The sequence below is a fragment of the Odocoileus virginianus genome, chromosome 16, assembly GCF_023699985.2.
Source record: "Odocoileus virginianus isolate 20LAN1187 ecotype Illinois chromosome 16, Ovbor_1.2, whole genome shotgun sequence".
In the NCBI taxonomy this organism is placed as follows: domain Eukaryota; kingdom Metazoa; phylum Chordata; class Mammalia; order Artiodactyla; family Cervidae; genus Odocoileus; species Odocoileus virginianus.
Window position 1 is genome coordinate 60,784,819 of NC_069689.1, and position 14,398 is coordinate 60,799,216.

The 14,398-nt window shown below is 42.1% G+C and overlaps 1 protein-coding gene across 7 annotated transcripts in view; it reads right to left on the reverse strand.

Moving 5' to 3' along the window:
• Window positions 1-14,285, reverse strand: part of WDR93 (WD repeat domain 93) — a 45,964-nt gene extending 31,679 nt beyond the window's left edge. For 3 of the 7 annotated variants that reach the window (XM_020909351.2, XM_020909347.2, XM_070478348.1), the window contains exons 1-4: window positions 14,229-14,285; window positions 5,293-5,637; window positions 4,096-4,288; window positions 1,797-1,861 (exon numbers count right to left, since the gene is read on the reverse strand). In XM_020909351.2, the coding sequence (XP_020765010.2) occupies window positions 1,797-1,861; window positions 4,096-4,288; window positions 5,293-5,595 (561 nt within the window). In that variant the 5' untranslated portion in view covers window positions 5,596-5,637; window positions 14,229-14,285. Of the gene's footprint in view, window positions 1-1,796; window positions 1,862-4,095; window positions 4,289-4,999; window positions 5,129-5,292; window positions 11,936-11,963; window positions 14,053-14,228 lie in introns of those variants that run through there. The other 4 variants (XM_020909348.2, XM_070478346.1, XM_070478347.1 and 1 more) reach the window with 4 other exon arrangements.
• Between the last annotated feature and the right edge of the window lie 113 nt (window positions 14,286-14,398).

The window sequence follows — 14,398 nt, forward strand, 5'->3', positions numbered from 1 at the left end:
TGTCTTTTATAGGATAGAAGGTTTTAGTCTTGATGAAGTCTGATGTATCAATTTTTTTTCTTGTATGAAATACAGTTTTGGTATTGTAGTTTAAAAAAATCTTTGCCTAACAAAGGTCACAAAGACTTGCTCCTATGTTTTCTTCTAGAGGTTTTATAGTTTTTGATTTTTCAAATAGCTCAAATGATCCATTTTTAGTTCATTTTTGTATATCGCATGAGGCCTGAGAGCTTCCTGATAGCTCGGCTGGTAAAAAATCTGCCTGCAATGCAAGAGACCCCGGTTCAATTCTTGGGTTGGGAAGATCCACTGGAGAAGGGATAGGCTACCCACTCCAGTATTCTTGGGCTTCCCTGGTAGCTGGGCTGGTAAAGAATCTGCCCATAATTCGGGAGACCTGGGCTCAATCCCTGGGTTGGGAAGATCCCCTGGATAAGGGAATAGCTACCCACTCTAATATTCTGGCCTGGAGAATTCCATGGACTGTATAGTCCATGGGGTCGCAAAGAGTCGGATGTAACTGAGAGACTTTCATTCACTCACATGAGGCATGAGAAGTTTCTATGATGAAGTCCCATTTCAGTTTTTTTCTCTTACAATTAGTGCCTTTTATGTCCTAAGAAATCTTTGCTTGCCCCAAGATTGCAAAAACCATTTCCTGTATTTTATTTAAAAAGGATAATGTCTTTGCCCTTTAAAATTAAGTCTATAATTCATCTCTAATTTTTATATATGATGTGAGGTAGGGTTGAGCTTCATTCTTTCCCCCAATTTGTTTATCCAGAATTCCAGCAATCATTCTAGCAACCCCCCCCCCCCACACACACTGAATTGCTTTGGTGCTCATCAGTAATATTTTTTATAAAATAAACTGCAATTAAAAATATACTCTTAGCAATACCTCCTCCTTTTTGGGTTTGTTAATTTAAAAAACACATTCAAGAACCTACAGTATGCAGGCAAGGTACTAGGAATAAGAAATATATGGGTCCATGTCCTTTGCTCTCGAGGAACTTACATCCAGGAGAAGAAACAGTCATATAAACAAATAAGTATGGAGGGTGGAGAAACACTGTGAAAGAAATTCTGTCCTATATGGTGGTGACACAGGAGGGAAAGGTCAACTTCTCTTGGGAAAGTATCTCAAAGAAGAGGATGTCTCAGCTGGTCTTGAGGAATGAGAGTAATTTAAGAGGCACACATAGTAGGCAGGGAAACAAGGAGAGCTTTCTAGGCGGAGGGAAGAGTATGGATAAGAGAACGGGATGTGAAGCAGCCCGGAAAATTTAGGGACTTGTAAGTAGTTATTAGGGCTTCCCTGGTGGCTCAGTGGTAAAGAATCCGGCTGCCGATGCAGGAGACACTGGTTTGATGCCTGGGTTGGGAAGATCCTCTGGAGAAGGAAATGGCTACCCACTGCAGTATTCTTGCCTGAAGAATTCCATGGACAGAGGAGCCTGGTGGGTTAAAGTCCATGGGGTCGCAAAAGAGTCGGACACGACATAGCAACTAAACAACAACAAAGTCGTTATTAGAATGTTGATCTGGTGCTCAATTTGGACTGGAGTTCCTTAGTAATTTTCTTCTCTTGATAAGAGGGTAAATAAACCCAAGGCATTCAGTATGTACTCTGATGGTGAGGGATCTTCCAGTTGGATATTCTGGAGGAGGCTCCCTGGCCAGGGAGGTCTCTACTTCTCTCTACTCTAGGATAGCTGTCATTGCCTCCATGTTAAAAGTAAACTTAATTTGCTACAGCTTTTGGCCCAGCTATCGATGAAAGGACAGGAGCTTACCGATTCATTGATGGCTTTGATGAGGTAAAGACCATTCTTATAAAGATAAAACAGTCGAACGATACCTGAAACAGAAAAATAAGGAAGATTGAGAGACAGACAAGTGAGCTGAAGACAAATTGGAATTTTATATGTTTGACTTTCTGAAATATCATAAGCTCGTGCATTATTAGGCTTCCTTCCCAGCCCCTCCACTGCCCGTGATCATCTTGGTTTCCTGGCCTTCTTCCACCCCTCACTTCAAATGTTCCAGCTATTCTCGCTCTTAGGTCATCTCTAGCTACACTGGCCCTATCTTCTCCTTTTAGACTCTGTTTGTAAGCACTTCAGCTACACTGATCCACTCCTTGATTTCCATCCACCTGTTTTAGCACATCACCCCAGTGTTTCACAGTGTCATCCAATCACTTCCTATGGCAGTGGTGGTTTAGTCACTAAGTCATGTCTGACTCTTGCAACCCCATGGACTGTAGCCCACCAGGCTCCTCTGTTGATGGGATTTTCCAGGCAAGAATACTGGAGTGAGTTGCATTTCCTTCTCCAGGGGATCTTCCAGACCCAGGAATTAAACCCGGGTCTCCTGCATTGCAGGCGGATTCTTTACTTGACTGAGCTAAGAGAGAAGCCCTCACTTCCTGTGAGTGTTCATTATTCCTCTTGCGAGTGCATGGATTCTCTGAGGGAAAGGATGGTTTCTTCCTCTTCTATGTGCCTCATCTCTCAAACCCCAGAAAGCTCCTCATGAAGTTAATTTTGTCGATTCAGTAAGTAATTCGGTCATTCTAATTCCCATTTAACCTAAGGGCTCTAGTATATGATCATCACCCACAGACTTCTTGCCACTTTCTTGAGGTGCCTCCCAGACACTCATAACCTACCTCTATTGCCATAATACAGACTTTCAAGAGGCACCTGGCCCGCTGTGGGTGAAAGTCTAACTCAACCCAATAAATATTCATGGGATATCTGCTCCAAGACCACAAAGGAGCGAAGGACAACCAAGGCAGTCTCCATCCTCCAGTTTATCACATTCAGAATCACACAGACATGAAACTAACTGGATATAATGCAGTGTGATAAATGCAATCCTATCGTTAGACCAAACTCCTCCTGAATATCAACATTCCTACTCCAGGTGCCTCAAACATGTACATGCGCAAATTGAAGCTTTCAACTCACAGTCCCCTGAAACCTTACTCTCCTATAACTGCTTTTCAAGGAATGGTATCATCTTCTATCCCATTATCTAAAGGCAGAAAGGAGTCATTTTTCTTCATACCCCCCACTCCCCAACTCCACACATATGTTCCATCTCTGACCAAGTTTTTCCATTATATTTTCCTTTTCGTTTTTTAAGCTTTTTATTTTGAACTAATTTTAGACATACAGAAAAACTGCAAAAATACTACAAAGCATTCCCTTATACCCTCATCTCACTTCCCTTAGTGTTAACATCTTACAGAACCACAGTGCACTTTTCATTTAAACAGCTCCCTTAGTTCAGACCTTCATAATTTCTCTCCTCAATGGATGAACTAGCTCTTCCTGGTCTCTCTACCTTTCCATTTGGGTTTTTCAAACTCCTATCAGGGTGCTCTTCCTAAAACGTCAATGGAATCAGGTCATTCTCCTACAGAAAGAGTATCCTCCAGGACACCGTCCATAGTTCTCTGTACAAAGGTTCCCCTGCCTGATTCATCCTCAGGCTGAGGGGGGGAAAGAAAGCCTCGAATATGTGAGCAGCAGGACTGCCGAGTGCTGGAAAGGGTGTGGACTCCGGGGCTACACTGCCTGTTCAAATCCTGCCTGTGCCACTTTCTCTGTTGTTATTTAATTGCTAAGTCATATCTGACTCTTTGCAAACCCATGGACTATAGCCTGCCAGGCTCCTCTGTCCATGGAATTCTCCAGGCAAGAATACTGGAGTGGGTCGCCATTTCCTCCTCCAGGGGATCTTCCCAACTCAGGGATCAAACCCGCATGTCCTGCATTGGCAGACAGATTCCTTACCATTGAGTCACCCAGGAAACCCACTTTCTGCGTTACCTCTTCTGAAAAACAACAATAATAAACTATATGTACCTCCTAGGCTATTGTGAGGGTGAAATGGACCAACATATGTGAAATGTGAGAACAATGCCTGGCATACCACACTGTCTTGCAGATGCTGGCTGCTACTACATGACCAGGGAGAACTCTCCATGTCTGGTCCCTCCCATGCCTGGAAAGAAGATTAAACTGAACAACAGTCTACAGCTATCTATAGATTAGGCTAAAAAGGAAAGAGAAGAACATGTACCCGTTTCATCCACAGGAGCAATAAGTATTTCACTCCCCAAATCTGTGGCCCAGATGGAAATGACATCAACCTTAAGTTTCTCCCAAACATGTAATTGTTTAGCGTTATGCAGATTATAGATAGAGAATCCTTTGCTTCCTCCAATAAACACATAGTCTTGGGAAACATCCATGCAGTTTGGCATTGTGTTGAGCTGGAAAAAGCAAAACAAAGAGAAAAGGAACAGTTTTCAGTTACTGCCATCTGCAAGTAACATGAGCTAACTTTTCTTTTTTGGCAGCACTGTGCAGCTTGTAGGATTCTCAGTTCTCCAGCCAAGATTGAACCTCTGCCCCCTGCAAGGGGAACGTGGAGCCTTAACCACTGGACCACTAGGGAAGTCCTGAGCTAACTCTTCAAAAAGTGATGCAGGTCCTTCCTAGTTATGGTATCCCACCCAAATGCAGTGCCCATCTAAATAACTTGCCCAGATATCAAGCAAGTCATAGTACTCTACATTTAGGAGAAAGGGGCAAGAGAAAGCAAGGAAGTCGAGAAGAAGTGCTCATTCACAACACCAAGTGTGGCCACAGCCTATGATAAGTGGACCAGTGGCCCCATTCCCTGTACTCTGTTCTTCTAGAACACTGTGGAAAGAGTTGTAGCTGACACCGGGCAGATTCTTAACCACCAAGCAAGACAGTGATTAATACACTCCGAAAGATTTGTAAATAACAATAGGATGTAAAAGGCAGATGTGCATAATCTTCAGTTAACCAGAATGCCCATTTACCCAGGCAATGACTAGATCCATTTTAATCAACATCAGCATGCCTGTAATCTTTCCAGCACGCACCTGTAATACAGGTGAATGAAGCTTCCTGGCAGGAATTCCTTCCCTGGATCAGGAGTTTTCATTTATTACCTTAACACTCAGTTGAGGGGACTTCCCTGGTGGTCCAGTGGTTAAGACTCTGCCTTGAAATGCAGGGGACATGGGTTTGATCCCTGGTCAGCGAGAGAGCCTACATGCCCGTGAGCCCGTGTCGTGTGCTCTGGAGCCCCTGTGCTGTAACAAAAGAACCCGCAACACAAAATGAAGATCCCACATGGTGCAACTGAGACCCGACACGGCCAAATAAATAAATAATTAATCAAATAAACGTGAAAGCCACCACTCAGTTGAGAAACAAGGCCACCTTGGCAGCTGCTCCATACCTTAATTTCTCTAAGTGGATGGTAGATGGTGGGCTGGGTCCGGCAGAGCTCAGCTGTCTTTGAAGTATCCCTCCCCTCAATAATTTCCCACGAACGGTCAAACAGTGAGTTCACCATTTTGTTAATCATTCGATACGGCTGGGGTAGGGAATCCTGCTCTTGATCTGGATCCTTGAAGACCCAATCATCTTCATCATCCTTAGACCAGTCCTTCTCTGTCGGGGATGGCACCTCCAGTGTCCCCTTTCGGGTAAAGATGGGGAGCTTCATCTTCTGACTTCGACTTCCTTTGGGACTTGCCATCACAGAAGATAGTGTTGGAAATGTCTATGAAATTCTGAAAAGCTGGTCAAAGAAATAAGCCGAGGTACTTGCAGATAAAAGGGGGAAGTTATCAGAAGACAGCACATCACCCTCCTTAGCATATTCACTTATGGGCACTATTTATTCTAGAGCCTGGCACCTGCCTCGTTACCACATCACTAAGATATGCTCTTCATTTTAATAAGGATATCAGCAGAGACAGGTTTGACTATTCGTATCTTTCAGGCCACCCCAAGATGACATGTGCTATGATGAAAGGAAAGGAATTTGACTTCTTGCTTCCTTTCTTCACCTCCTGATAAGAGAGTGGCTTTCTGTTCCAAATTGAATTCACCCTTTCTCTGCAACTTATGCCTTCTCCTGGCTCTTCCATCTCTGCAAATGGCTGTGCTAAAGCCAGCTGGGTAGGGGGTCATGATTCTCTGCTTGTTTTCCTTTCACCTCCAGTCAGATACAGCTCAAACACTTCCCTTCCTTGCTGTCCAGTTTACTCCTTCCTCTCTATTCCCCCTGCTGCCATCCAGCTCTGCAGGCACAGTGCCCAGAGCCTATGAGATTTTTCCAGGGCTTACAGAAATATTGGAGACCTGAAAAGAGACTGACTAAAAAAGAAAATCCCACAAAATCAAAATAAATATTTACGAAAACACTGACAGCTTATCAGCTCTACTGTGTGTACATAATATCTAAGTTTATGAGAAAAGAACAAGCAATCTGCAGTTTATAAAACTCAAAACTGTACAATTATAAAAAGGTTTTCAAATGTTACAGTTAAGAAAAGGCATTTAACGTGGAACACGGGGTACATTTTAAGATTTTTAATCGGTAGTGGAGTAGGGTCTTGCACTGTTGGAATGCCTTGGGGCCCTGGAAGCCTTATAAAGGCCCTGCTACCATCATCTTTTCTCACTTGTGAGAGCACATTTGTGATGTTTCTGTGCAAAGTGAGAAGAGACTATCTGGGTTTGAGTCTGAAAGGAAAGAACCATCTGAAATCATCAGTGGGAACACTAAACTGAGGTGACACAGGGCCACGAATAATGCCTGTTTCCACCAGCAAGAACAGAAAACCTCATTATTCACAAACGCTGGGTAGAGTACTCAGGAAAATCTAGCCAAGTAGTGGGAAAAGTTAATCCTATTCAAATACTGTTCTGGTATTGCCCAATGAATCTTGGAAGTCAGAAGATCAAACTTAATGAAGTAACTTGACTACACACCAGAACAAATATTTATATGAATACAAATATGAAACCAAGCCCCAATAAAACTAAGTTCCCTTACTGAGTTTATGATTACTCTACCTAAAACTTTACTCGCTTGCCTCTCTCCTTTGACTTCACCCCATTTCTTCTCCCCTCTGACCTCAATCCTGAACACCAGTCAAGCAGAATCAGATGACTAAGACTGCAGTTGCTTATAATATCATAAATGTACTAAGACTGCTGTTATAGACACCATCATTAATGTACAAACTCAGGTTGTTTCTCCAGGGCAAGATTAAGCTCTTAGATCCCCGAGCCATGGACTACCTGGCCAGAGAATCATGAACTGGGTCATCCTAACTCCCAAAACTGTGACTAAGACATGTCACAGAAATGTCACAAGACAAAGATAATCCAAATTTCTTTGTTTTTCCATTTTAAAATATCCCTAAACCAAAAACCAAGAAGGAGTGGATCCAAGACTCATTTCCTACTCCCTTGCTTGGTGCCCTGCAATAAACCCTTACTTTGCTATAAACACTTGCTGTCAGAATTTGGCTTTCTGTGTCATGGACACATGAGCCCTTGCTCAGTTACAAAAAGAAACAGCATCCAATGGAGTAAAATTCACAATGTCTAAGATCCAATTAAAAAATGACTGTGGTATACCCACATTATGGGATACTACTCAGTAATAAAAATAAAAAACTACTGATAAACATAAAAACATGGATGAACCTCAAAGGCATTAGCTGGATGAAAGACTAGTCTAAAAACTTATGTGCAGTGACTCCATCTATAAGGCATTCTTGAAAGTCAAAACTAATAATGGGGAACAGAACAGTAGTTGTCAGGAGTTATAGGTGGGGGGTGATGCTATTTAAAAAAGAAGAGCATGAGGGAATTTTGGGGATAATGGGACTCTTTCATTCAGATTGGAAAGAGCTCTGCAGAGCTATTCCCAGACAATATGATTATCTATAGAGAAAACCTGATGGAATCTTTTTAAAAAATTTTACTAGAGCTAATAAAGTTAGCAAGGTTGCAGAAGAAAAGTTCAATATACAAAAATCTATTTCTATATAAAGGCAACAATAAAAAATTATTGATAATAGTATAAAAATATGAAATACTTAGGGTTAAATCTGACAAAAGATGTACAAGACCTGTACCCTGACAGCTATAAAATACCACTGAGTGTGTATGTGTTAGTCGCTCAGTTATGTCTGACTCTTTGTGACCCCATGGACTGTAGCCAGCCCAGCTCCTCTATTCATGGAGCTCTCCAGGCAAGAATACTGGAGTGGGTAGCCGTTCTCTTTTCTAGGGGATCTTCCTGACCCAGGGATTGAACCCAGGTCTCCTGCATTGCAGGCAGATTCTTAACTGTCTGAGCCACCAGGGAAGGCCATAAATATCACCGAGAGAAGACCTAACTAAATGGAGAGAGAGATCTTATTCATGGGCCGGAAGACAATGGTTTTAGGGCGTCAATTCTCCCCAAATTGATTTATAAAAAATTAAAATAATCCCTATGATATTCCCAGTTGGCATTATTTTTTAGAAATTAAGAAGTTGATGGTACACTTCATATGGAAATGCAAAGTACCTAGAATAGCCAAAATTACTTAGAAAAAGAAAGAATTAGAAAATTAACATTACCTACTTCAAGACTTAAAAAGCCACAGTAATCAAGGCAGTATGGTATTGGCACTTTAAAAAAAAGACAAAAAGACAACAAATAACAAGCGTTGGTGAGGATGTACAGAAAAGGGAACCCTCATACACTGCTGGTGAGAATATAAATTAGTGAAGTTACTACAGAAAATAATATGGAAGTTCCTCAAAAAAATAAAAGTAGAATTACCATTGTTGTTGTTGTTCAGTTGCTAAGTCGTGTCTGACTCTGCAACGCCACAGGCTGCAGAAGAACTACACAAAAAAGGTCTTAATGACCTGGATAACCAGGATGGTGAGGTCACTCACGCAGAGCCAGACATCCTGGAGTGTTAAGTCAAGTGGGTCTTAGGAAGCATTACTAGGAACAAAGCTAGTAGAGGTGATGCAATTCTAGCTGAGCTATTTCAAATCCTGAAAGATGATGCTGTTAAAGTGCTGCACTCAATATGTCCGCAAAATTTGAAAACTCAACAGTGGTCACAGGACTGGAAAAGGTCAGCTTTCATTCCAATCCCAAAGAACTACCATATGATCCAGCAATTCCACTTTTGGGCATTTTTCCAAAGAAAACAAACAAACAGAAAAACTATTTTGAAAAGATATGTGTATCCCTAGGTTCATTGCAGCATAATTCACAATAGCCAAAATATGGAAGCAATCTAAGTTCCTATCAATAGATGAATGGAAAAAGAAGATGTGATATACATAATGGAATATTACTCAGCCATAAAAAAGAATAAAACCTTGCATTTGCATCAACATGGATAGACATAGGGGCTTCTCTGGTAGCTCAGTCAGTAAAGAATCTGCCTGAAGTGCAGGAGACTCGAGTTCAATCCCTGGGTCGGGAAGATACCCTGGAGAAGGAAATGGCGACCCACTCCAGTATCCTTGCCTGGAAAATCCCAATGACAGAGGAGCCTGGTGGGTTGCAGTCAATGGGGTCACAAAGAGTTGGGCACAACTGAGCAACTAACCCTAGGCCTAGAGTGAACTATGCTAAGTGAAATAAGTCAGACAAGAAAGATAAGTACCATATGATTTCACTTATATGTGAAATCTAAAAAAACAATACAGGGACTTCCCTGGTGGTCCAGGGGCTAAGACTCCATGCTCCCAATGCAGGGGGCCTGGGTTTGATCCCTGGTCAGGAAACTGGAGCCCAGATGCCACAACTAAGAGTTCACACTCTGCAACTAAGACCCAGTGTGACCAAATAAATTAAATTAAAAATACTTAAAAAAATACAAGTGAACAAACAAAATGAAATAGTCATAGATACAGAAAACAAACAGGTGGCTGCCAGAAGCAGTAGGGGATGGAGAGATATGTAAGATAGGTCAGGGAGATGGAGAGGTACAAAAAAAAAAAAGACAATATATCAATGAAACTAAATAGAGAAGACAGAACTAGATTCACACACATATGGACAGTTTATTTTTGACAAAGATAATTCAGTGAAGAAAGCACAACCCTTTCAATAAATAATGTTGCATCAGTTAAATATCTATATGGGGAATAAAGAACTCTGATCCATACCTTTCACTATATACAAAAATTAATTCAAAGTAGTTTTTAGTCACTAAATTGTGTCCGACTCTTTTGCAACTCCAAGTACTATAGCCTGTCAGGTTCCTCTGTCCATTGGATTTCCCAGGCAAGAATTCAAAGTAGACCATAGGCCTAAATGTAAAACTTAAAATGATAAAACCACTAGAAGAAAACATAGGAAAAAACCTATGCAATCTTCAGTCAGACAAAGATTTCTTAGATACGACATTAAAACACACACTCCGTAAGAACAAACTGATAATTTACACCTTTCAAAAACAAACTTATGCTCCTCAAAAAACATTTAAGAAAATAAAAGGTAGCTCAAAGACTAGGAGAAAATATTTGTAGGCAAAATGCTTGTATTCAAAATATTTTGAAAATTCTTAAAAATAATAAGAAAATGATACAATTTTTTTTAATGGGTAAAAGATTTGCATCGACACTTAACAAAAGAAGATATACAGATGGCAAACAGGCATACTAAAGATGTTCTTCATGGTTAATCATTAGGGAAATGCAAATTATAATTACAGTGAGACAGTACTACCCATGTATTAGAATGCCTGAAGTTAGATAGACCATAATAAATGTTGTTGAAGATGAGGAAAACTGGAACTCTTCCAGTTGCTGCTGGGAAAGTAAAACACTACAGTTTAGAAAACAGTTTAGCATTTTCTTAAAAAGTTAAATTTATATCTACCACAATATCCAATCATTCTACTCCTAGACGTGATAAAAGGGAATTGAAATCATATGTCCACACATAGACTTGTAAATGAACATTCATTACAATTTTACTTCCAGGGGCCCCAAACTGAAAACAACCTAAATGTTTATCAACAGGTGAACAGACAAACTCCTACACATTCACATCCCATTCACATCAGTGGGAACACGAAATAGTACAGCCACTTTGGAAAACAGCTTGGTAGTTTCTTACAAAGTTGAATACACACTTAACAGGATTCAGCAATCCCATTTCTACATATGTATGCAAGAAAAATTAAAATGTTTCATATGAAACTCTGTACTTAAATATTTATAGCAGCTCTATTTATAACTGCCTCAAACTGGAAACAACACATATGTACTTCAGTGGATAGACAACAAACTATGGTACATCCTTACAATGGACTACTACTCAGTGATTAAATATTTACAAACTACTGACATACACAGCATGGGTGAAACTCAAATGCATTATGCCAAGTGAAAGAAATCAAATAGTAAAGCTACATACTGGACTTTCTTGGTCCAGAGGTTAACACTCTGCACTTCTAATGCAGGGGCATGGGTTCGATCCCTGATTTCAGATGTACCACATGCTGCACAGTATGGCCTAAAAAAAAAAAGCTACATACTAAATGATTCAATTTATGATACTGTGGAAAAGGCAGAATTGTAGGTACATCAAAATAAACTATACAAATCTGTGTTTAGCAGCACTCTATGTTCATCTCTATCATCTAACATGTCACTGAGCTGTACTTCCTCTTTTTTTGTATCCCTCATTAAATCTATTGCCGTAGGCCTAGAGCTTAGCACAGCAGGTGGTACAGTTTACTTGCTTTGGGGCCAGGTTCTCACATCCTGCCCAGCTGTCATCCCTGAGGAAGCCAGGCATCCAACCCAGCTAGTTCTCAGGCTCCTCAGGCCACCCAGATGGGGAGATCAGGTCTCACAGACTGTGACCCAGACAGATGGCCACTGCTAGAGGGTCACAGAGACAGGAATGGGGGAGAGGTTCACTGCTCCTCCTTGGGCCAAGGCTAGTGGAGGGCCTTAGTGAGGGCTCTGGAGCCCTCAGGACATAGTCCCCAATCTGTTCCCTAGGCCTTCCAGCTCAACCACTAGCACAAGGCGGTGTGCTGGAGGGCCTCCAAGAAAAAGCCTGAATCTGCCTCTTACCTCACTCTCCACCTGATGACCACCACACCACCAACCCCTGACTCAATCTCTTCTCCAATGGTTCCTCTTGACAGTTAGCAGTGGGCAGGGCCCACTGTGGTGCTGACCAGTATCTGGGCAGGACCACTAACTGCGGCTCGTTGACAGTTGGTTGCTTGTGGGCAAGGCCCACTGAGGCCCCGACCAATGGCTGAGCAAGACCTGCTGCCTAGTAACAGGGTACACAGTAAATGAGGCACAGCAACTGGGAAATGAGTGCCTCAAGGCTGTATATTGTTACTCTGCTTATTTAACTTATATGCAGAGTACATCACGTGAAATGCCCGGCTGGATGAAGCACAGGTTGGAATCAAGATCGCCAGGAGAAATATCAATAACCTCAGATATGCAGATGACACTACCCTTATGGCAGAAAGCAAAGAGGAACTAAAGAGCCTCTTGATGAAAATGAAAGAGGAGCATGAAAAAGCTGGCTTAAAACTCAACATTCAAAAAATGAAGATCATGGCATCTAGTCCCATCACTTCATGGGAAATAGAGAAACAATGGAAACAGTGAGATACTTTATTTTCTTGGGCTCCAAAATCACTGAGGATGGTGACTGCAGTCATGAAATTAAAAGATGCTCCTTGGAAGAAAAGCTATGACCAACCTAGACAGCATATTAAAAAGCAGGGACATTATTTTGCCAACAAAAGTCTGTCTAGTCAAAGCTATGATTTTTCCAGTAGTCATGTATGGATGTGAGAGTTGGACCATAAAGAAAGCTGAGCATCGAAGAACTGATGCTTTTGAACTGTGGTGTTGGAGAAGACGCTTGAGAGTCCCTTGGATGGCAAGGAGATCCAACCAGTTCATCCTAAAGGAAATCAGTCCTGAACATTCATTGGAAGAACTGATGCTGAAGCTGAAACTCCCAATACTTTGGCCACTTGATGTGAAGAACTGACTCATTGGAAAAGACCCTGATGCTGGGAAAGATTGAAGGCCAAAGGAGAAGGGGATGACAGAGAATAAGATGGTTGGATGGGATCACTGACTCGATGGACATGAGATTGAACAAGCTGCAGGAGTTGGTGATAGACAGGGAAGCCTGATGTGCTGAAGTCCATGGAGTCACAAAGCTTTTTACACAACTGAGCGACTAAACTGAACTGAACTGAAGGGCTGTGCTTATCCTGCTCTGTTACAACTGGGAAAGAACTAGAGATCAGCTTTCTCTACAGTGCCATATTCCAGCTGAGTTTCCAGGTATTCCAAGGAGTCCAAGAATCCTGAATATGAAACTGGTCTTCTAGATCATTATGATGGTATGTTGTCAAGGTAGGAGAAAAGAACATAGCTTATACAACAATTGTTACCTTGATTAAAAATTTAAATATTTAAACTTATGGTTTGTGGGTCTCTATTTGTACTTTTACCCAGGGCCTACAAATGTGAGGGGCAAACCTGATCATGGGAATAAAGTTTAAAAAACTGATGCCCTTACTTTGTGACAATAAGTGAGTGTAAGTCGCTCAGTCATGTCCAACTCTTTGTGACTCCATGGGCTATACAGTCCATGGAATTCTCCAGGCCAGAATACTGGAGTGGGTAGCCTTTCCCTTCTCCAGGGGATCTTCCCAACCCAGAGACTGAACCCAGGTCTCCCGCATTGCAGGCGGATTCTTCACCAGTTGAGCCACAAGGGAAGTCCAAGAATACTGGAGAACTCTATAAAATTACTGCTTATGGAAGAGCGGGGCTTCATGTCTTCAAGCCTCAAAAAAGGAAAGTTCAGTGGTGTAGTTTTATTGTAATCTCTTTTAGCCCCCACTTCCTTCATATTAACCCTTTTTCAGAATTCCCTCAAGGAGCAATCTTCTTTCAGTGTTCATTCAATAATCCTAACAGAAAATTCTCTCACTTTACCTAGCTCTCATGCTAAAATACACCCCATGAATTGGCTTATCTCTGCTCTAACCACTTCCTTCCTCAGATCTGGAACTGGTGTTGCTCAAGAGAAAACAGAGGTACAGAGCTGGGAAGTGATTAGGCGCCTCAGTCCCCAAGCAAAAAGTTGAGGAAAACCTCCTTTCGGGACTCCGCTGTGGAGGCCCCTGGGTACCCGGGATCTGTGGGGAGGCGCAGGGCGTTCCGGGGACGCCTGAGGTTGAGGAGGCAGGTTCCCTCAGATCCCCCGCTAGGAGATCCTAGAGATAGAGGGGAGTTCTGGGACATGTGAGGAGCCTCGGGACCCGGATCAGAAGCCGATGTTTCTCTCACCTGGACCAAAAGCGTGGCGTCGCCGTAGTAACCACAACTTCCGGTCCCAACCGGAAGTCCACTAAGTCTCTCTTTGGAAGGTGTGCACGCCCTCATGGGGGCGGGGAGACTCGGTCCCTCGGGTGTGGAGAAGCTGACGCTCCCGTGGGGAACCGTCGGCCGCCCCTGAG